The sequence below is a fragment of the Oratosquilla oratoria genome, chromosome 7, assembly GCF_046742065.1.
Source record: "Oratosquilla oratoria isolate Oo_2021 chromosome 7, ASM4674206v1, whole genome shotgun sequence".
NCBI classification, from domain to species: domain Eukaryota; kingdom Metazoa; phylum Arthropoda; class Malacostraca; order Stomatopoda; family Squillidae; genus Oratosquilla; species Oratosquilla oratoria.
The window spans coordinates 40061992-40084849 of NC_134783.1; the positions used below are offsets into that span (position 1 = coordinate 40061992).

Consider the following 22858-nt stretch of genomic DNA (forward strand, 5'->3'; position numbering starts at 1 on the left):
TCTATTTACTGCCTTTACCACCATAATCATTCAATATCACTTTGCTTTTAAATTATATAAAAATTATGATTCAAAAACAAAAGATTAAATAAAGGAGCTAAACCAAGGAGAAGACTAGTGAGGTAAGGAAAATATACATCATAAGCCTAACTTCTTTGACTACAGAAAAAGGAAGAATCTTTTAGAAAAAATAAACTCAACAATAATGTTTTCATATCAAATTATGCCATAAAATAAGTGCCAAGGCTCAAGGCTTGTGCATTTTTTTTTCTTTAACTGTTGAAATATTAGCTGTCCCAAGTCAAAGGTAGTCATCATTCATCAAAACTTTCTTGAAAGCATCATACTACTTAGGATGTAAGAGCCCAAGCAGTAGTGAGTGGTGTAAGATGCAGGCGAAGTACTTGGGCATAGGTCATAGGACGGTACTGTTGATCTGTCAATTTCCAGGGCTAAGTCCTGCCAGCACATCCTACCTCCTCCTGAGAAAGGAAAATATTTATATGTTGCATTATAATATCTATTTTTGAGGGGGGGAGAGGGAGAGAGATAAGGAAAGGGAGGAGAGAAAGAGGTTGGGAAAGGGGGGGAGAGAGAGAGAGAGGTAGGGAAAGAAGAGTGAGAGAGAGGTAGGGAAAGAAGAGTGAGAGAGAGGTAGGGAAAGAAGAGAGGGAGAGAGGTAGGGAAAGAAGAGGTAGGGAAAGAAGAGAGGAGAGAGGTAGGGAAAGAAGAGAGAAGAGAGAGGTAGGGAAAGAAGAGAGAGAGAGAGGTAGGGAAAGAAGGGAGGGAGGTAGGGAAGGAAGAGAGAGAGGGAGGGAAAGAAGAGAGAAGAGAGGAAGGGAGAGAAGAGAGAGAGGGAAGGGAAAGAAGAGAGAGAGGGAGGTAGGGAAAGGAGAGAGAGAGGGAGGTAGGGAAAGGAGAGAGAGAGAGCGAGGGAGGGAGAAGGAGAGAGAGAGCGAGGGAGGGAGAGGGAGAGAGAAAGGAGGGAGGGAGAGGGAGAGAGAGACAGAGAGAGAAAGAGAGAGAAAGGAGAGAGGGAGGGAGAGAGAGAGACGAGAAGGAGGGAGGGACGGAGGGAGAGAGAGAAAGAGAGGGAGAGAAAGGAGAGAGAGGGAGGAAGAGAAAGGAGAGAGAGGGGGGAGAGCAAGGAAAAGAGGGAGGGAGAGCAAGGAGAGAGAGAGAGAGAGGGTAGGGGGTGAGAGAGAGAGGGTAGGGGGAGAGAGAGAGGGGTAGGGGGAGAGAGAGAGGGGGTAGGGAGAGAGAGAGAGAGAGAGAGGGGGTAGGGGGAGAGAGAGAGAGGGGGGGTAGGGGGAGAGAGAGAAAGGGAGAGGGAGAGGAGAGAGAGAGGACAGAGAGTGAGAGGAGAGAGAGAGAGAGACAGACAGAAAGAATGAGAAAGTGAGAGAGAGAGAGATGGACTGAAAGAGAAACAGACTGACAGACAGAGGACAGAGGGAGAGACAGACAAACAGACAGAGGACAGAGGGAGAGACAGACAAACAGAGAGAGGACAGAGGGAGAGACAGACAGACAGAGAGAGAGAGAAAATGCATGAGGCGATGGAGAGAGGGGTTACCAATTCAATGAAGCTGCTTTACTATGGATGTGCTATGTCTTGCTGCAGTGCTTCTGACCCAGTGCAGTGGGCGAGATACAGGGATGACCCATCATACATGACAAGCAAAGATGAGAGGGAGGAAAAGGTAGTGGGTGAGAGTGAGTGGGTATCATTGTATGCCTTTTTAATTTGGATACCTCCTTCATATAGGGGAAAAAGCCCTTGGTATATACATATACATACATATATTTATATATATATATACATACATGTATTTGCCACCCTCTGAAATGAGACCTACTGTGAGGAAAATTGAAAATCTCAGTTAAGAACCCAGTGCCCAAAATGCTGTGTAACTGTGTGTTTAACTCCGTGTGTGTGTATATATATATATATATAAATATATAATGTATATATACAAATCACAAAAACCTTTCCACACCATTTTCCTCTCCTAAACCACACAATTAATTCCCATATATTCCCTCTGTCCATCCCTCTCCTAATCCTCTCAATAAGTACCATTTCATACACCTTATTGGCTACACATAAGACTGATTCTTTAAAATTAATACATTCATATTTATCCCCTTCTCCTTCATATAGCAAAACTATACATGCACCCCTCCAGTCCCACTTTCTTCCCTTAGACATACATGAAATGCTTGGTGCATGCCTTGGCTGGCTACCTCCTTTATATGGGGGAAAGAGGCCCTTGGTATATAGATACAGACCAGTCATCCCACCATAACTACTTCACTCTTCATTTGATACTCCACATGACACTATTTCAACCCAAGTATCTTACCAGCTTTTATAAAAACACTTGTATACTAATCCATCATCGTTGTGGCTATCCCTTGGAAAGAGTAAACAACAACAGCCATAGCCAGCACTTCCTTCTGGAACTGTATGTCTGCACTGCGACTGATCTTTCCAGGCACAAATTGGTCTCATTAGCCACCTTCGCATACACCGATAATAACTCAAAAAGATCCATCTTCCTCAACCACAAGGGACTGCATACTAATACAACACAGGTAATAGTCCAATGTCTTTTCCAACAGATTTTTGGGAGAGATGCCAAGGACCACCAACCCCCTGGGGCTGCAGTTTCCCAGTCTATGAAACTTGAAGACATAGCAATCATTACCTTTTGTCAAACATTCCACATGACATCTACATAATACTTTTCATTCTTTCAATGCTAAGTGTCCCTCCTCTTTTGTAATAGCCTTAATTCTCCTCACTCACTATTGTCATTCTCCTTTCATGTAAAAAGAATTATGAGGTAACATACCTTGACCTGCTTCTGTTAGATGACATATGTTAGGAAATTCTGGGCTCATGGGGAAAAAGGCTGGAGACTGAAGTTGATCCATTTCTTCCACAACACCTTCAATAGATTCTGGCTTCCCATCTTCCATTTCTTCTTCCTCATCCTCGTACTCTTCTTCAGGATCTTTTTCATCCTGGTTTTCCTCAAAGATGGCCTTGCTTGCAATAATTGAGAGCTTTGTGTGGATCTTTTTTGAGGCATCAATAAATCCAGTCTTGGGCTTGTTAAGTTCTTTTGGTGCCGTAGCTTTGTGAAGGCCTCTCTTCTTCTTCTAATTTTGCAATTTGGATGTAACAGCTCTCGGACGGGATTTAGCTTGGGGGACTGGGGTGTTATACAAGCGGAAGATGTCGGTGTAAAATTCATCCTGTTCGTCTGCACTATGGCTCTCCAGGCGGCGTTTACTTGGTGGAGTCATGTCACTAGGCACCTTTGGAGAAAAATTGCTATCAATAATTTAGTTTTCCATTTGCATCACAAATTAACCTCCTTAGATAAATATGGAATGTATGTGAATCACAGTAGAGCAAACCTAAAAGATAGGAGTGAATGAGGGGAGATTATGAATGAGTAATATGGAAAATGTGCCCCAGATGGATGTCCTCTTCTGCTCCATAAATTATATGGAGTGGCTTAAGAAGCGGGGGCCAGAGGTCACTATATAATGAATCAGAGAAAGTAAACCAGCTCCAGCTGCCACTCCCTGCTGTGAAAGCCCAATGTCTTTCTATACTGCCGTCAACCTGAGTAGCGTGGCTAGGAACAAATATATTCACTTCCTCAATGGTCCATACATCATATTCCAAACTACCAGAGATGGGATTTCCCTCAATCCTCTCAAGTTTCCACATGAGGGGATGAGGAGGGAGGGTCACCATGTAAGTGAAGTGGCTCTGCTGTGGATGTATTGTGTCTTGCTGCATTGCTTCTGACCCAGGCAGTGGGCAGGAGACAGAGATGACCCTTCATCCATGAGGAGCTAAGATGGGAGGGAAACAATGGGTGGTGGATGGGAGTGGATGCATGTGTGCCTTGGCTGACTACCTCCTTGCTAAAACAAAAGAAAAATATATTAACCTTTTCAGTACTATAAAGTTTTTTGATGTCTGAATACAAATCATCATCATACTGCTGTCCTTCTTCAACTTTACGCTTGCTTGGGCGCCCCACAGTTCTCTTTTGAGACTTGAATCTAATTGCAGTCGAGTACACAGGAGATGGAGCGAGCGGAACTGGAGCATCTTTGCCAAGAATTTCCAAAACCAAGTCCTGGCCCCAAAGCAACTCAGAATCTCCTATCTGGAAAATACAAAGTTAAGAGTGAGAAAACAAATTAGATAAAATATCAAAACAAAAAAACATAATAACTGTTGCCCTGAGTTTCACTGACTGGAAACCTACAGCCCCACAGCAGTGGGCAATGATATTTGGGTCCTCCCATATATCTCTCTGAACTAGCTTGTGAGGTTGTTTAATGTGAGTTTAACCTCTTCAATACGAGTCAAATTCTAGTGCAAAGCACTGGATACCTGAGGTGCGATGGTTTAGCATCACAGTACTCACATTATATAATATGAAGTCACTGCTGTATTACTCATTCTCTTACGTTGTGTAATAATAAACACAGAAAATCTGATCAAGCCAGTTCACAGAATTTGGGGGTCACTCAGCAACAACTACAAAATAAACATAATAAGGATGCTGACACTGGCATCCTCATATACCCAATTGCGCTCCATGACACCTACATAGGCATCATTGTATCGAAGAGGTTAAAGGAGGGGAATGATCAAGAATTTTTTTCTTCCCCACCACAGGGGGTTGTCTTGCTGTATTGCTTCTGTCTTAGGCAGTGGCTGTGGGGCAAGGATGACCCTTCATCCACATGGAACTAATAGATATACACACATGACTTGCAGTACAGTGGTAGAGTTCCTGCCTGCTACTACGGTGGTTTGGGTTTGAATCCTGACCAAGGCTGAAATAATTTCAGTGTCACTATGCTCCAAGTTTGTTACTTCAATTCTCATGGGTGGGGAGTTGAGTGTGTGTGTGTACATGTAAGGTCACAGCATGACCCATAGATCAGTCATATATGAGCTCTGAGCTCTCTTCCGGGAGGGAAACAGCTGTCAATCATAAGTCCAGCACATGATCCATGACCACAGGGAATCACAAAGGAAAAATACCAGAATTGAAAAATGCTGATATTGTACCAATTTATAAAGGAGGAAATAAGGATGACCCAACAAATTTTTTTATCAGTTTCTCTTACAAGCATAGTAGCTAAAATTTGTGAAAAAGTTATAAAAAGTAGATGGATAAAACATCTGGAGAACAAGCTCCTAAATCTGAGACAATTCAGATTTAGACAGGGAAGATCATGTACCAATAATTTGATCTGTTTTTACTCAAGACTACTAGACATAATACATGAAAGGATGGATTTGCTGATTGTGCATTCCTAGATTCAACAAAAAGCTTTTGATAAAGTCCCTCACAACAAACTATTAAGAAAACTGGAAACCATACAAGGGATACAAGGTAAACTCCTGAAATGGATGGAGGACTTTGCATGGAAGAAAAATGTGAGTAGTGCTCAGAGATAAGAGTTCTACACAGGAAGAGGTAATTAGTGGAGTTCCACAAGAATCAGTATTGGCTCCAATAATGTTTGTTTTTATGTGAATGACATTGACAAAGGTGTGGAATGTTACATGAGCTTTTTTGCTGATGATGCAAAATTGTTAAAGAGAGTACTGAAGCAGACTGTGACTCACTACAGAGAGATCTGAACAGGGACCTGGGAATGGAGTCTGAAGTGGGAAGTGGAATTCAACATTAAGAAATGTAGTATAATAGAGTTTGGAAAAAAAAAAAAATGATATCAGGACAATATAAAATTGGTGAAAAAGAAACAACAAAAGTGGGCTCTGAAAAAGACCTGGAAGTGATCATCACACAAGATATGTCCCCTAACAAACATATCAACAAAATTATTGGCAAAATCTATAACTTGCTAAGATCAATAAAAGTGGCTTTTACCTACTTGGATGAAGAAATGGTAAAGAAAATAATAGTCACACTGATAAGGCCTAAATTGGAGTATGCAGCAATACTATGCTCACCCAATACTAAAAAGAATACAAGGAAAATTTAGAGAATCCAGAGTAACTACAAAGATGGCCCCAACACTATCAAAAATGTCATATGAAGAAATAGTGTCAAAACTTGAACTACCAACTCTAGAACAAAGACGATAAAGAGGTGACTTGTTGACCATATATAGAATTATGAGAAGTGTGGAAGTCCTTGATAGAGATGACTTACTAAATTGGGATAAGAAAAACACAAAAGGACAGTTATAAACGAGACCTGAGAGACATATAGAGAGAAAAAAAAAAAAAAAAAAAAAAAAAAAAAAAATCCCCCAGAGTGGTGGATGTATGGAACATACTAGATGAAACAATAGCATGTGCATAAACAATACAAGAATTTAAGAGCAAATTAGATATGGCTAGATAGACAAGACAACACAAGCATAGCTCCCCTTCTCATGAGATACAACTAGGTAAATACACACACACATGCAATTTTTAAAGAAGGAAATAAGGAAGACCCAACAAATTTAAGACCGATTTCCCTTACAAGCACAGTAGCTAAAATCTATGAAAAAGTTATAAAAAGGATGGATAAAGCATCTGAATGATAACAATATATTGAATCCGTGACAATTCTGATTTAGACAGGGAAGATCCTGTACCACTAATTTGATCTGCTTTTACTCAAAACTACTATATATATAATAGGGATAGATGGGCTGATTGCACTTTCCTAGATCTACAAAAAGCTTTTGATAAAGTCCCTCACAAAAAACTATTAAGAAAACTGGAAACCATAGGAGGGATACAAGGTAAACTATTGAAATGGATGGAGGACTTTTTGCATGGAAGAAAAATGAGAGTAGTGCTCAGAGATAAGAGTTCTACTTGGGAAGAGGTAATTAGTGGAGTTCCACAAGGATCAGTATTGGCTCCAATAATGTTTGTCATTTATGTGAATGACATGGATGAGGGTGTGGAATGTTACATGAGCTTCTTTGCAGATGATGCAAAATTGTTAAAGAAAGTGAGTACTGAAATGGACTGTGACTCACTACAGAGAGATCTGAACAGGGTTTGGGAATGGAGTCAGAAGTGGGAAGTGGACTTCAACATTAAGAAATGTAGCATAATGGAATTTGGAAAAAAGTAAAAAGAGTATATCAGGACAATATAAAATTGGTGAAAAGGAAGTAAAGAAAGCGGGATCTCAAAAGGACCTGGGAGTGATCATCACAAAAAATATGTCCCCTGACAAACATATAAACAAATTGTCGGCGAAACCTATAAATTGCAAAGATTAATAAAGGTGGCTTTTACTTACTTGGATGAAGAAATGGTAAAGAAAATACTAGTCACACTGACAAGGTCTAAATTGAAGTATACAGTAACACTATGGTCACCCAGTACAAAAAATATAAAGAAGATTGAGAGAATCCAGAGAGCAACTATGAGGATGGCCCAAACACTATTAAAACTCTCTTATGAAGAAAGATTGTTAAAACTGGAGTTGCTGACTCTGGAACAAAGAAGAGAAAGAGGCGACTTGTTGACCATCTACAGAATTATGAAAGGCATGGAAGTCCTGAATACAGAAGACTTACTAAATTGGGATAAGAGAAACACAAGAGGACATGGAAAGAAGCTCAAAAAAGGACAGTTATAGAAGAGACCTGAAAAAGAACAGCTTTCCCCACACTGTGGTGGATGTATGGAACATATCAGATGAAACAACAGTGCATGCAAAAACAATACAAGAATTTAAGAGCAAACTAGATATGGAGAGATACAAAGACAGGACATCACAAGCATAGCTCCCCTCCCTGTAAGATACAACTAGGTAAATACATTATATATAAATATATATATATATATATATATATGTATATATATATATATATATATATACATATATGAGAATACATACATATACCAAGGCTCTCTCCCCCTTACAAGGGAGGTAGCCAAAAAGGAAAAGGCATAAAAAACATTCCCACCCATTCCATCCCTGAATACACTCCACACCCCTCCACCCCCCCTCCCATCTTAGCACCTCCTGGATGACGGGTCATCCCTGCACCTTGTCCACTGCCCTGGGTCAGAAGCAGTGCGCAAGACACAGCACATCCACCCACAGCAAGGCCGCTTCATTAAATCGGCGACCCCCCCTCTCCGTCCCCCCATGCATAAAGGAGAAGACGGGGAGAAATCCCTTCGGGCTGCGTCAAAATTTGCTCACACATACTACCTCACCCCCCATTCCACCTCATGCATCACATCATCCATATACAACCATATATATATATATATATATACATACATATATATATATATATATATATATATATATATACACATACCACAAGCTTTTTCCCCTTTATAAGGGAGGTAGCCAAGTCAAAGGCATATACCTACTCCCACACTTTCCACTGTCATCCACTACCCTTTCCTCCCTCTCATCTTAACTCTCATGGGTGACAGGTCATCCCTGCATCCTGCCCTGGATCAGAAGCAATGTAGCAAGACACAGTACATCCATAGCAAAGCCGTTTCACTTAATCAGTGACTCCATCTTCTCTGTCATCTCATGCAGAAAAAGAGAACACTGATAGAAATCCCTTTGGTCTGCATCAAAATATCATTCACACATAAGCAACCCGTACCCCCACCCCTTCCTTCTTTGCATAACAGTATCATCTATAAATAGTCACTCTCTATTCATCCCTATCTCTTGCCTCCCTTCCTCTCTTGCTCAATGCCCTCTTCACCCCATCCATCAATTTCATCCTTGGTTGCGCTCTCAAGTTCTTTCCCTCCACCTCTGCCTTCCACGTCTTTTTAACTAATCTTTAATCACTCATTCTTTTTATGTGTCCAAACCATCCCAATCATCTTTCATCAGCCTTATTTACCATCTCATTTTCCACTGCCACTCTTCCTCACCTCCTCTTTTATATATATACAGTAGACCCTCGTTTTACGTGGACTTTTTATGCGCAGTTTTGAATTTGCGCAGATTTTTGGGTTTTTGGGTTTTTGTATATATATACAGCGGATGAGCAAGTGGAAGATCAGGTGAAGAAGACTGTAGCCTTAGCAAAGGAAGTTGGCGGTGAAGGATTTGCAGATATGGAGGAAGAAGAGGTTCGGGAACTGGTTCGTGGCCATGCAGTTGAGCTGTCTGAGGAGGAACTGGTGGAACTCGTCCAGTCAGCCAGTGAGGAGGAGGAGGAGGAGATGGGCAATGTTGAAGAAGAAAGCCAGCCACAGGAAGGATTAACTTTGGACTCATTGGCAGCCTTGATACGACAGGCCTCCGCTCTCAAGGCTGCCATTTATGAGACTGACACATCCATGGTGAGGGCAATTGCGGCGCAGAATGGCATCGACATTGTTATGGCGCCCTACAAAGTCGTTTTGCAGGACATGAAAAAGCGCCGAGTACAATTGCCCATCACCATGTTTTTACAGAAACGTGGTGGTCCAGCTAATTCTGATGCCGAGTCCGACTAGACTGCTACCTAGACTACTACCCCTTCTACATATATTCATTTCATGCACTGTTTTTTCTTGTTCTTTTGTTTGTATTGTATTGTTTTCCTATTTTTCTATTGTATTATTTTGTTCAATATGGCAATTCATTGTGGAAATAAAATTATTAGGGTTCTAATGATTGTTTTGGTATATCTCCTTCAGTGGCGGAATTTTACGCGGATTTTCGTTTTACGCGGGGGTTCCCGGTCCCTAACCCCCGCGTAAAACGAGGGTCTACTGTATATATATATATATATATATACACATATATATATACACATACACACACACACATATACCAAAAGGCTCTTTCCCCCTTACAAGGTAGAAAAAAAAAGCATAAAATCCACTTCTACCCATTCCATTCTCACATATTCCACTCCCATTCACCCCTTCCCTCCCTCTTATCTTGGCTCCTCCTGGATGACGGGTCATCCCTGATTCTCGCCCACTACCCTGGGTCAGATGCAGTGTCGCAAGACACAGCACATCCACAGCAAGGCCACTCCATTAAATTGGTGGCCCCCTTTCTCTGTCCCCTTGTGCAGAAATGGAGAAGACGAGGAAAAATTCCTTTGGGCTGTGTCAATTTATTTTTCACACATACTTCCTCACCCCTATCCCCCACCCACTCCCCTTATGTATCACAGCATCATCCATACTCAACCATTCTTCTGTCCTCTCCTGTCCTTCCTCAACAGACATTCCCCTCTTTTCCAATGCCCCTTTCACCCTATCCATCCATCTTATCCTTGGTCGCCCCCTCATGTTCACTCCTTTCACCTCTACCTTCCATACCTCCTTTACTAATCTTTCTTCACTCATTCTTTCCATGTGTTCAAACCATCCCAATATAGTTTCATCAACCCTATCTCCCTACTCGCTTTCCAAAACTTTTACTAAGATTAAAGGATTTAAATGATACATCATTCAGACAGTACTTCTTGAACATCATTCCACAATTAAAATACCTCCAATGACCTCCCCCCATTTCCCCTGTTCCTCTTATTCAATCTCGGTCATGTGTATCACCACAATGTACTGGATTAAGGTGTAAGAAACGAAATGTGCTAATAAAGGCTCTGTCCACACATGGTGTTTACATTGACAGACATGGTGTTTATTCTTATATCATTCCATAAGCAATAACAGTTTCCCTCAAATGTTTAGCATCAATACTATGTTTCTAATTTCACTTGTTCCTGTCATGAAGTATAACTAAAAGAATTGATATTGGCACCTTGGTGAGAGCCTGAAGCCAAAGAACAAGACCTGGCTCCTGACTATGATTGGCATGCAGCTGCAGGGTTAGCAGAGCCAGGCTTAACAGCGACGGCCGCATCTGGCAGCTGCGCCCATCACACACCAATTTTGTCATCTGTGTTGTCAGCACTTCCAGTTCACGGGAAGGGGACACAGTTCTGTAATACAATCAAAATCAAAATATATGACAGTAAGATATGTTATTTACATTATACTTATTGCTCATGCAAATTAATGACTTTGGTAAAGAGAGATATAACATTAAAGCTAATTAATTTTCCAAAACACAAATTGGGATAAATTCTCTAAAGAGGAAACAAAGATGGAAGACAAATGGAACATATTCAAAGAAAAGTACAAAGAAGGAATTAATAAATATGTACCAAAAAAGAAACAAAAAGAGATTTATATAAAATGTTGGTTCAACAAAAGGTGTAGTGAGGCTAGAGCCAGGAGAGACAAAGCCTGGAAAAAATGGAAAAAAGATAGAAAAACATCTAAATGGCAAACATATATAAAACTTAGGAATGAATATGTGAATATACGCAGGAAAGAAAAAAGAGAATATGAAAGGGATATCATAGACAAATGTAAGGATCAACCTAAACTCTTTTACAGATATATAAATGACAAACTAAAGGATAAGCATGAAATAGTGAAACTGCGTGAAGGAGATAAAGAATACATAGATGACACAGAGATGGCAGAAGTTATGATCAGACATTTCAGGTCTGTTTTTACAATTAGAGCTCAAAATCTTGGGAAGATGGACAAAAAGAAAGATCACCCATGATGAAAGAAATAAAGATAAAAAAAAAAAAAAGACCAAATAAAAAGCATAGATATAAAAAATTCGCACGGACCAGATGTAATTGCAACTTGTATACTTAAAGAGTGTACAGACGAACTGACAGACAAACTAAACAAGATAATGCACCTCTCACTAAAAGAAGGAAAGGTACCACAAGATTGGAAAGATGCAAACATAGTACCAATACATAAAGGAGGAAATAGGGAAGATCCTACAAATTTTAGACCGGTGTCCCTCACAAGCATACATACATATATATACCAAGGTTTTTTCCCCCTTACAAGGGAGGTAGCCAAAAAGGAAAAGGCATAAAATCATTCCCACCAAATTCCATCCCTGAAAACACTCCACCCTCCCTCACCCTCCACGCTCACAAGCACAGTAGCAAAAATATGTAAAAAGGCCATCAGGAACAAATGGACCAAGCACTTGGAAGATAACAATAATAAACCCCAAACAATTTGGCTTTAGAAGTGGAAGATCGTGCACTACAAACCTAATCTGCTTTTACTCGATAATAATTGAGATAATACAAGAAAGGGATGGATGGGCAGATTGCACCTTCTTGGATTTGCAGGAAGCATTTGACAAAGCACCACACAAAAAATTAATAAGTAAAATTGAAAAAATAGGAATTCAAGGCAAACTGTTGGAATGGCTGAAGGATTTCTTAACCAGGAGAAAAATGAGAGTGGTACTTAACAGTGAATGCCAGAACTATACATGATTTTAAGAACAAACTGGATGTGGAGAGATACGAAAATGAATGGACTCTACGACGGTTCCGTAAAATGACAATACGAGCATACTCTGGTAAAATACAATTGGTAAATACAAAACGGCAACAAAATATGTGAAAAAGTTATCAAAAATAAATGGAAGAGAACAAAATACTAAATCCTAAACAGTTTGGTTTTAAAAGTGGAAGATCATGTACTACAAACTTACATACATATACCAAGGCTTTTTCCCCCTTACAAGGGAGGTAGCAAAAAAGGAAAAGGCATAAAATCATTCCCACCCATTCCATCCCTGAATACACTCCACACCCCTCCACCCTCCCTCCTATCTCAGCACCTCCTAGATGACGGGTCATCAGCACTGTATGGAGCAGAAACATGGAACATGAGAGAGGAAGAGAGAAGGAACTTGAATGTGTTTGAGATGAAGTGTCTGAGAAGGTATGATGGGGGTTTACTACAAACTTAATATGCTTTTATTCAAGATTGGTAGATATAATACAAGAAATAGATGGCTGGGCAGACTGTGCCTTCCTGGACCTACAAAGGGTTTTGACAAAGTACCCCACAAAAACTACTAAGAAAAATTGAAACAATAGGTGGAATACAAGGGAAATTATTAGAAAGGATGAAAAAACTTCTTGGTAGGAAGAAAAATGAGAGTGATACTTAGAGAAAAGAACTCAAAAAGGGTAAACATGATAAGTGGAGTCCCCCAAGGCTCTGTGTTGGCTCCGATAATGTTTGCTATTTATATGAACATGGATGAAGGAATTGAATGCTATATAAACTTCTTTGCAGATGATGCAATACTATTGAAGAGAGTGAGTAATGAGGACGATTGCAAACCTTTTCAGGAAGACCAGGATAAAGTCAGGAATTGTAGTAAAAAGAATGAAGTGAATTTCAACATTAAAAATGTAGTATAATGGAATTTGAAAAAAACAAAAATAGAATATCCAGTCAATACAAAATTGGAACAAAGGAAGTTACAAAAGTAAACTCGGAAAGAGACCTAGGAGTAATTTCAAATGACATGACACCAGACAAACATGTAAACAAAATAGTTGGAGAAACCTACAACTTAATAAGATCAATGAAAGTGGCTTTTGACTACATGGACAAGGGAATGGTGAAGAGAATACTAGTTATACTGATAAGGCCAAAATTAGAGTATGCAGCATCACTATGGACACCCAGTACAATAAAAAACATAAGGAAACTAGAAAGAACTCATAGAGCATTGACAAAGAGAGAGCGACTGGAGGAAGTAGATAGTTTTAGATACTTGGGTGCAAATGTGGCAGGAAAAGGTGGAGTGAAGGTGGAGGTAGAATGTAGATTGAGAGAAGCGAGTAAATGCCTTGGTGGATTAAAGAGTGTAATGAGGAATAGACATTTGGGAATGGATGCTTAGAGGAGACTGTATGAAGGAGTGATTGTGCCAACAGCACTGTATGGGGCAGAAACATGGAACATAAGAGGAAGAGAGAAGGAGTTTGAATGTGTTTGAGATGAGGTGTCTGAGAAGTATGATGGGGGTTACTAGGCTAGATAGAGTGAGAAATGAGGAGGTGAGGAGGAGAACAGGGGTGGAAAGGGAGTTGGGAGATAGGGTTGATGAAAGAGTATTTGGATGGTTTGGACACATGGAAAGAATGAGTGAAGAAAGACTAGTAAAAGAGGTATGGAAGGCAGATGTGGAGGGAGTGAACATGAGGGGACGATCCTAGGATGAGGTGGATGAATGGGGTGAAGGGGGCTTTGGGGAAGAGGGGAATGTCTGTTGAGGAAGGACGGGAGAGGACAGAAGACAGGGGTGAATGGAGAATGGTTGTATATGGATGATGTGATGCATGAGGTGGAATGGGCGGGGGGATGGGGGGTGAGGTAGTATGTGTGAGCAAAATTTGACGCAGCCCAAAGGGATTTCTCGTCTTCTCCTTTTATGCAATGGGGGGACGGAGAGGGGGGTTCGCCGATTTAATGAAGCGGCCTTGCTGTGGATGTGCTGTGTCTTGCGACACTGCTTCTGACCCAGGGCAGTGGACAAGGTGCAGGGATGACCCGTCATCCAGGAGGTGCTAAGATGGGAGGGGGGGGGGGGGTGGAGGGGTGTGGAGTGTATTTGGAGATGGAATGGGTGGGAGTAATTTCATGCCTTTTCCTTTTTGGCTACCTCCCTTGTAAGGGGGAAAAAGCCTTGGTATATGTATGTATAATTTTTCTTCTTTTATGTATTTATTTTCATGTGTATTTCTTCTTATTATTATATATATGTGTGTGTGTTTATAATACATACAGATAGGGGGGGTCGCCGATTTAATGAAGCGGCCTTGCTGTGGATGTGCTGTGTCTTGCGACACTGCTTCTGACCAGGGCAGTGGACAGGGTGCAGGGATGACCGTCATCCAGGAGATGCTACGATGGGAGGGAGGGTGGAGGGGTGTGGAGTGTATTCAGGTATGGAATGGGTGGGAATGATTTTATGCCTTTTCCTTTTTGGCTACCTCCCTTGTAAGGGGGAAAAAGCCTTGGTATATGTATGTTTGTATTAACAAAGATGGCACCAACACTTAGCAAGTTGACATACAAAGAAAGATTGGACAAACTACACTTACTAACTCTGGAACAAACAAGAGAAAGAGGCAATTTGATAACCATCTACAGAATTATGAAAAGGGTGGGAATCATTGATAGGGATGATCTACTTAGATGGGACAGAAGAAACACATGAGGACACGAGAAGAAACTTAAGAAGGACAGTTACAGAGGAGATCTGGATAGATACATGGAATAAAATGAAGAAAAAAACAGTAAGTGCTAAAACTAAACATGACTTTAAGAAAGAACTGGATGCAGAAAGATACAACTGCGGGTCTCTACGAGCATAGCTCTTCTCCTGCAAAATAAAACTACATAAATACACACATAATAACTTACTCAAAGAAGTAAAAATACCAAAGGACTATAAAAATGTCAATACTGTACCAATATATAAAGGATGAAACAAAGAAGAACCAACAAATTACAGACCAGTCTCCATCACAAGGACTGTAGTCAAAAATTTGTGAGAAAATTAAGAGTAGAAGGATAAAATATCTGGAAGAAAACAATATAATAAACCCGAGACAATTTGGATTCAGACTGGGAAGATCATATACCATAAATTAAATCTGATTCTACTCAAGACTAATAGATATAATACAAGAAAGGGATGAATGGGCTGATAGATCTCTTGAAAGATGCAGGGAAAAAAGTTCATATTAAGTTAGCTCAGTTGTACACCCAGTGCTTATTATCAAGAAAGCATTCCTGAATCGTGGTGCAATGCTAGTGATTTTGCTTCATAAAAAATGAGACCAGAAGGACATTAATTTAATGTCAAGTTTTGGTGTAAGGAAAGTATCTTGAAATTCACTTTATGTAAGAGTCCATATCACAGATAGGTGGAAAAGTATCCAAGGTAAGGAAACAAAGACAGTATGGCGATTGCCTCTTTAAACACTAAATGCAGCTTTTTTCCCTCAACAAAGAACCGTTTTCCAGCTATTTAGACTTTTGCTAATATTCTGCATTTCTTTGTATCTACAAGACACATTTACCTGGTAAATGTTTCAGGTGGACAAATGGAAGTTTTGGGTTGTGTAACGACAACAAGAGCATGGAGGACTTGAAGAAAATGAAGACTTGACACACAGCTTAGCTTCCACTGCAATTTTATCCAGCAGAATCAGCTCCATTCGCAGCAATTCTCTAGGACTGCACTCCATCTCACCAATGGATACCACATCCCAGATGGCTGGAACACACTGAAATACAAACTATGGATTAGTATGGTTATATGCTTTGATTCAAGCTACCACTATTAAAAGGGGAAAGGGACCTTTAGTGTGTACATGTATGTATAAATTCATGCAATCAATATACATTTTACATACAGCCATTTCTCAATCCTTATGAATTTAAGTGTATGTGTATGCTTGTGTGTATTTACCTAGTTGTATTATACGGGAAGAGAGCTATGCTTGTAGTGACCCATCTTTGTATCTTTCAGCATCTAGTTTGTTCTTAAATTCTTGTATAGTTTTTGCCTCATTCAATTTGTTCCAAACATCTATCACTGTGTGGGAAACTATTCTTTTTTCAGATCTCTTCTATAACTATCCTTTTTCAGTTTCTTTTCATGTCTTCATTTTTCTTTTATCCCACTTTAATAAATCTTCCTGTCAAGGATTTCCATCCCTTTCATGATTCTGTAAATGGTCGGTAAAACTCCTCTTTCTCTTTGTTCCAAGGTTGGTAGTTCTAGTTTGGACCACCTTTGTTCATATGTCAATTTGGAAAGTGTTGGTGCCATCTTTGTCATTGCTCTTTGGATTCTTTCTAATTTCTTTATATTCTTTTTTGTGCTGGGTGTCCATAGTGTCAAAATGTACTCCAATTTTGGTCTTATCAGTGTGACTAATATTTTCTGTACCATTACCTCATCCAAGAAATTAGAGGCCACCTTTATTGATCTTAATAAATTGTAGGTTTCCCTGACTATTTTGTTAATATGTTTGTCTGGTGACATGTCTTTGTTATTAATTACTCCTAGGTCCTATTCATAACTTTTTTACTTCCTTAATACCAACCTTATATTACCCTATTCTATTTTTACTTTTTCAAAACTCCATTATACTACATTTTTTTATTTTGAAGTTCACTTCCCACTTTTGTCTCCATTCCCAGACTTTATCCAGGTCTTTCTATAGTGATTCAGTCTTTTTCCTTACTTTCTTTAGTAGTTTTGCGTCATCTGCAAAGAAGTTCATATAACATTCTACACCTTCATCCATGTCATATATATATATATGGCAAAAATTATTGGAGTAATACAGAACCTTGTGGGACTCCACTTATCATTTCTTCCCAGGTTGAGTTTTTGTCTCCAAGTACCACCCTCATTTTTCTCCCGTTCAAGAAATCTTCCATCCATTTCAATAACATTCCTAGTACACCACCTATTATTTCGAGTTTTCTTATTAGCTTTTTGTGTGGTCCTTTTACAAATGACTTTTGTGAATCTAGGAAAACACAATCAGCCCATCCATCCCTTTCTTTCATTATTTCTGCATGTGTGTGCTCGTGTATTTACCTAGTTGTATTTTTTAGGAAAGCTATGCTTGTAGTGACCCACAGTTGTATATTTCTGTATCCAGTTCTTTCTTAAAATCAAGTATAGTTTTAGCACTCACTGTTTCCTCTTTTAATTTGTTCCATGTATCTATTACTCTGTGTTAAAAGCTGTTCTTTTTCAGATCTCTTCTGTAACTGTCTTTCTTAAGTTTCTTCTTGTGTCCTCTTTTATTTCTTTTGTCTCATTTTAGTAGGTCATCCCTATCAAGGATTTCCATCCCTTTCTTAATTCTGTAGATGGTTATCAAATCACCTCTTTCTCTTCTTTGTTCCAGAGTTAATAAGTTTAGTTTGTCCAATCTTTGTTCATATGTCAACTTGCAAAATGTTGGTACCATCTTTGTCATTGCTCTTTGATTTTTAAATACTAGGTGTACATAGAGATGCTGTGTATTCCAATTTTGGTCTTACCAGTGTAAGTAGTATCTTCTTTACCATTTCTTCATCCATGTAGTCAAAGACCACTTTCATTGATCTTATTAAGTTATAAGTTTCTCCGACTATTTTGTTAACATTCTTGTCTGTCATGTCGTTTGAGATAATTACTCCTAGGTCCCTGAGTTTACTTTTGTAATTTCCTTTGCACCAATTATATATTGACGTGAGATTCTATTTTGGCTTTTTCCAAATTCCATTATACTACATTTCTTAATGTTGAAATTCACTCTGTTCTTTATACTCCATTTCCAAACTTTGTCCAGGTCTTCTTGAAAAGATTTGCAATCATTTGCAAAGAAGTTCATATAACATTCCATGCCTTCATCCATGTCATTTATATAAACAGCAAACATTATTGGAGCCAATACAGAGCCTTGGGGGACTCTGCTAATCACATCTACCCAATTTGAGTTATTTTCTCTAGGTACCACCCTCATTCTTCTTCCGTTCAAGAAATCTTTCATCAATTGCAATAATTTTCCTTGTATTCCACCTATTGTTTCAATTTTTCTTAGTAGCTTTTTGTGTGGTACTTTGTCAAAAGCCTTTTGTAAGTCCAAGAAGGCACAGTCTGCCCAACCATCTCTTTCTTGTATTATTTCTATTAATCTTGAGTAAAAGCATATTAAGTTTGTAGTACATGATCTTGGTGGATTAAAGAGTGTAATGAGGAATAGATGTTTGGGAATGGATGCTAAGAGGAGACTGTATGAAGGAGTGATTGTGCCAACAGCACTGTATGGGGCAGAAACATGGAACATAAGAGAGAAAGAGAGAAGGAGTTTAAATGTGTTTGAGTTGAGGTGTCTGAGAAGTATGATAAGGGTTACTAGGCTAGACAGTGTGAGAGACGAGGAAGTGAGGAGGAGAACAGGGGTGGAAAGGGAGTTGGTAGATAAGGTTGATGAAGGAGTATTGGGATGGTTTGGATACATGGAAAGAATGCGTGAAGAAACACTAGTAAAAGAGGTGTGGAAGGTAGATGTGGAGGGAGTGAACATGAGGGGTTGACCTTGGATGAGATGGATGGATGGGGTGAAAGGGGCTTTGGGGAAGAGGGGAATGTCTGTTGAGGAAGGACGGGAGAGGACAGAATACGGGTGAATGGAGAATGGTTGAATATGGATGATGTTGTGATTCATGAGGTGGAATGGGTGGAGGGATGGGGGGTGAGGTAGTATGTGTGAGCAAAATTTGACGCAGCTCGAAGGGATTTCTCCCCGGCTTCTCTTTTTCTGCATGAGGGGACGGAGAGTTGGGTCGCCGATTTAATGAAGCGGCCTTGCTGTGGATGTGCTGTGGATGTGCTGTGACTTGCAACACTGCCTCTGACCCAGGGCAGTGGACAAGGTGCAGGGATGACCTGTCATCCAGGAGGTGCTAAGATAAGAGGGAGGGTGGAGGGAGTGGAGTGTATTTAGGGATGGAATGGGTGGGAATGATTTTATGCCTTTTTCTTTTTGGCTACCTGCCTTGTAAGGGGGAAAATGCCTTGGTATATGTATGTAGTACATGATGTTCCACTTATAAATCCAAATTGCTTGGGGTTTAGTATGTTCTCTTCCAAGTGTTTTAATCCATTTATTTCTAATAACTCTTTGGCATATTTTTGTAATTGTGCTTGTGAGGGATACCGGTCTATAGTTTGTTGGATTTTCTTTACCTCCTCCCTTGTACATTAGTACAATATTTGCATTTTTTCCAATCTTGTGGTACTTTTCCTTCTTTGAATGAGAAGTCAATTATCTTGTGTATTTTATCTGCAAGTTCATTTATATATTCTTTCAATATCCATGTGTGCATGTGTATTTACCTAGTTGTATTATACGGGCAGGGAAGCTATGCTTGTGCTGACCCATGTTTGTATCTCGCAATATCTAGTTTGTTAAATTCATGTATGGTGTTTTCACAAACTACTGTTTCATCAATTTGTTCCAGATGTTCACCACTACATGTGGAAAGCTGTTATTTTCTCAGATCTCTTCTTTAACCGTCCTTTTTGAGTTTCCTTTCATGTCCCCTAGTTTTCCTTCTATCCCAATTTAGTAAGTCTTCTGTAAAGACTTCCATGCCTTTCATGCTTCTGTAAATGGCCAGCAGATCACTTCTTTCTCTTTGTTCCAAGGGTGGTAGTTCCTGTTTAGAGAATCTTTGCTCGTATGTCAGTTTTGAAAATGTTGAGGCCATCTTTGTTGTTATTCTTTGAATTCTATTTTCCTTAAATTCTTTTTTGTACTGGGTGTTCATAGTGTTGCTACATACTCCAATCTTGGTCTTATCAGTGTGACTAGTATTTTCTTTACCATTACCTCATCCAAGTAATTAAAAGCCACTTTTATTGATCTTAATGAATTATAGGTTTCTCTATTTTGTTTATCTGCTTGTCTGGGGACATGTCTTTGGTGATGATTACTCTTAGGTCCTTTTTGGAACCAACTTTCTTTACTTCCTTTGTACTGATTTTATATTGTCCTTTTTTTCTAAATTCCATTATACTGCATTTCTTAATGTTGAAGTCCACTTTCCGCTTCTGACTCCATTCCCAGACCTTGTTCAGATCTCTGTAGTGATGCACAATCTTTTTCTGTACTTTCTTTAAGGGGGTTCCACACGTGCATGGCTTTACCGTAGGCTTGCCTGCACAAACCGGTTTGTATACTGATTCCCGTGCGTGTGGTCGAAGTAGTAACCAGTATAAAAACGCTAAAATAAGCTCTTCGTCAGGCATTACTACCACCCACTAGACCTAGAAATGGACTGACGATTGTGCATACTTTTTTGTAAACGTGTGGACACGCAGGGGTGTTCCGTATAGTTTGCACAAACTCGTAATGCGCAAGTAAGTCGCTGCGTCTGGAACCCCCTTTAGTAGTTTTGTGTTATCTGCAAATAAGTTCATATAACATTCAACACCTTCATCCATGTCATTTACATATATAGCAAAACCTTATCGGATCCAGTACTGAACCCTGTGGGACTCCATATATCATTTCTTCCCAAGCAGAGTTTTCATCTTTGAGCACCACTCTCATTTTACTCATATGCAAGAAATCTTCCATCCATTACAATAATATTCTATGTATACCTCCTGTTGTTTTTAGTTTTCTTAATATTTTTTTGTGTGGTTCTTTATCAAATACTTTTCCAAAGTCCAAGAAAGCAGAGTCTGCCCATCCGTCCCCTTCTTGCATTATACACATCCATCCCTTTCTTGCATTATATTAACTTTTGAATAGAAACATCAAATTTGTGGGACATGATCTTCCCTGTCTAAAACCGAATTGTCTTGGATTTAGTATATTGTTCTCCTCCAGGTGTTTAGTCCATCTACTTTTGATAACTTTCTCAGAAATTTTAGCAATTGTACATGTAAGCTTGACCGGTCTATATTTTGTTGGGTCTTCCTTGTTTCCCCCTTTATATATTGGTACAATATTGGCATTTTTCCAGTCTTGCAGTACCTTTCCTTCTTTGAGTGAGCAATCTATTATCTTGTATATTTTATCCATTATTTCATCTATATATCTTTTTAAGTATCCAGTTTGCAATAACGTCTGGGCTGTGATTTTCTGACATCAAGGTTCATTATTTAGTCCCTTGTTTCTTTCTGTGTCACAATTATTTCTCTTATTGGCGGGGAGATCTTTCTCCTCATTCCTTCAACCCAAATGTATGTTTTCTTTTGTGAATACAGATTTGAAATGTTTGTTCATAATTTCAGCCACTTCTATATCCTCTGTATATTCCATGTTCCCTTGATGTAGTTTTACTATTTCCTGTTTATTTTTTAAGTTTACCATTTACATATCTGTAGAATAATTTGGGTTGATCTTTACATTTGTCTATTATGTCTTTTTCATAGTTTCTTTTTTTCTTCCCTCCATATTTTTACATATTCATTTCTTAGTTTGATATATATTTGTCACTTTCCAGGGTTTTTCTTTCCATCTTTTCCAAGCTTTATCTCTCTTATCTTTTGCCTCACTACATTTTTTGTTATACCAACACTTAATGTACACCTCTTCCTGTTTTTGTTTTGGTACATATCTATCCACTCCTTCAATATAGGTTTCTTTTAAAATTGTCCATTTCTCTTCAACCTGTACTTTTCAAGAATTTTTCCCAACTCGCTTTTTGAAAGAACTTTCTAAGATTCCCAAAATCCGTTTTGTTATACATCTGTCTTCCTTTTCTGTGTTCCTCGTTTCTCCCCATATATATTTCTTCTTTTAGTTTCAAGCTCAAGTAGTATGTGGTCACTCTTTCCAATTAGTGTCTTGCATTCCATTTTATCCACAATTTCAGAATCTGATGTAAATATTAAATCTAGTCTTGACAGTTCATTATTCCTATATCTGGTATTCTCTTTTACCCACCGAGTCATTGTGTGTTTAATGGTCATGTCCAATAGTATGTTTCCCCAAAGGTCCTCTTCATCCTTCACTGTCATCTCCTCCCAACATATTTCTTTAGAGTTAAAATCACCCATAATAACTAGATTTCCCCTTTCAGCATTTCATTTAATGTGTGTGTGGTATTTACCTAGTCGTAACATACGGGAGGGGAGCTATGCTCATGGTGACCCGTCTTTGTATCTCTCCGCATCAAGTTTTATCTTAAAATCTTGTATAGTGTGTGTATCTTTACTTAATTGTAGAATACAAAAAAAGGAGCAAAACTTGTTGGTCCCATCCTCTATTCTCTAATTTTCTAACATACATTGACTCAAATTCAAGTACAATTTTCAACTTAAATCTATATATTTGACTTCTGATTATCATATTTAGATTTAAACTCATGTATTTGCTTGAGCTTGGGCTATATCACCTTCCAAGCCATTCCACATATATCTATATGGAAAACTGTATTTCTTCACTCTTTCTTAATTTACTT

The 22858-nt window shown here is 39.1% G+C and overlaps 1 protein-coding gene across 1 annotated transcript in view; it reads right to left on the bottom strand.

Moving 5' to 3' along the window:
• Positions 1 to 136: 136 nt before the first annotated feature.
• Positions 137 to 22858, bottom strand: part of LOC143026793 (cyclin-I-like) — a 23941-nt gene continuing 1219 nt past the window's right edge. The window contains 6 exon segments of the mRNA XM_076187567.1: positions 137 to 436; positions 2859 to 3168; positions 3975 to 4196; positions 10773 to 10953; positions 15952 to 16067; positions 16069 to 16158. Of these exon segments, the coding sequence (XP_076043682.1) occupies positions 351 to 436; positions 2859 to 3168; positions 3975 to 4196; positions 10773 to 10953; positions 15952 to 16067; positions 16069 to 16158 (1005 nt within the window). The 3' untranslated portion in view covers positions 137 to 350.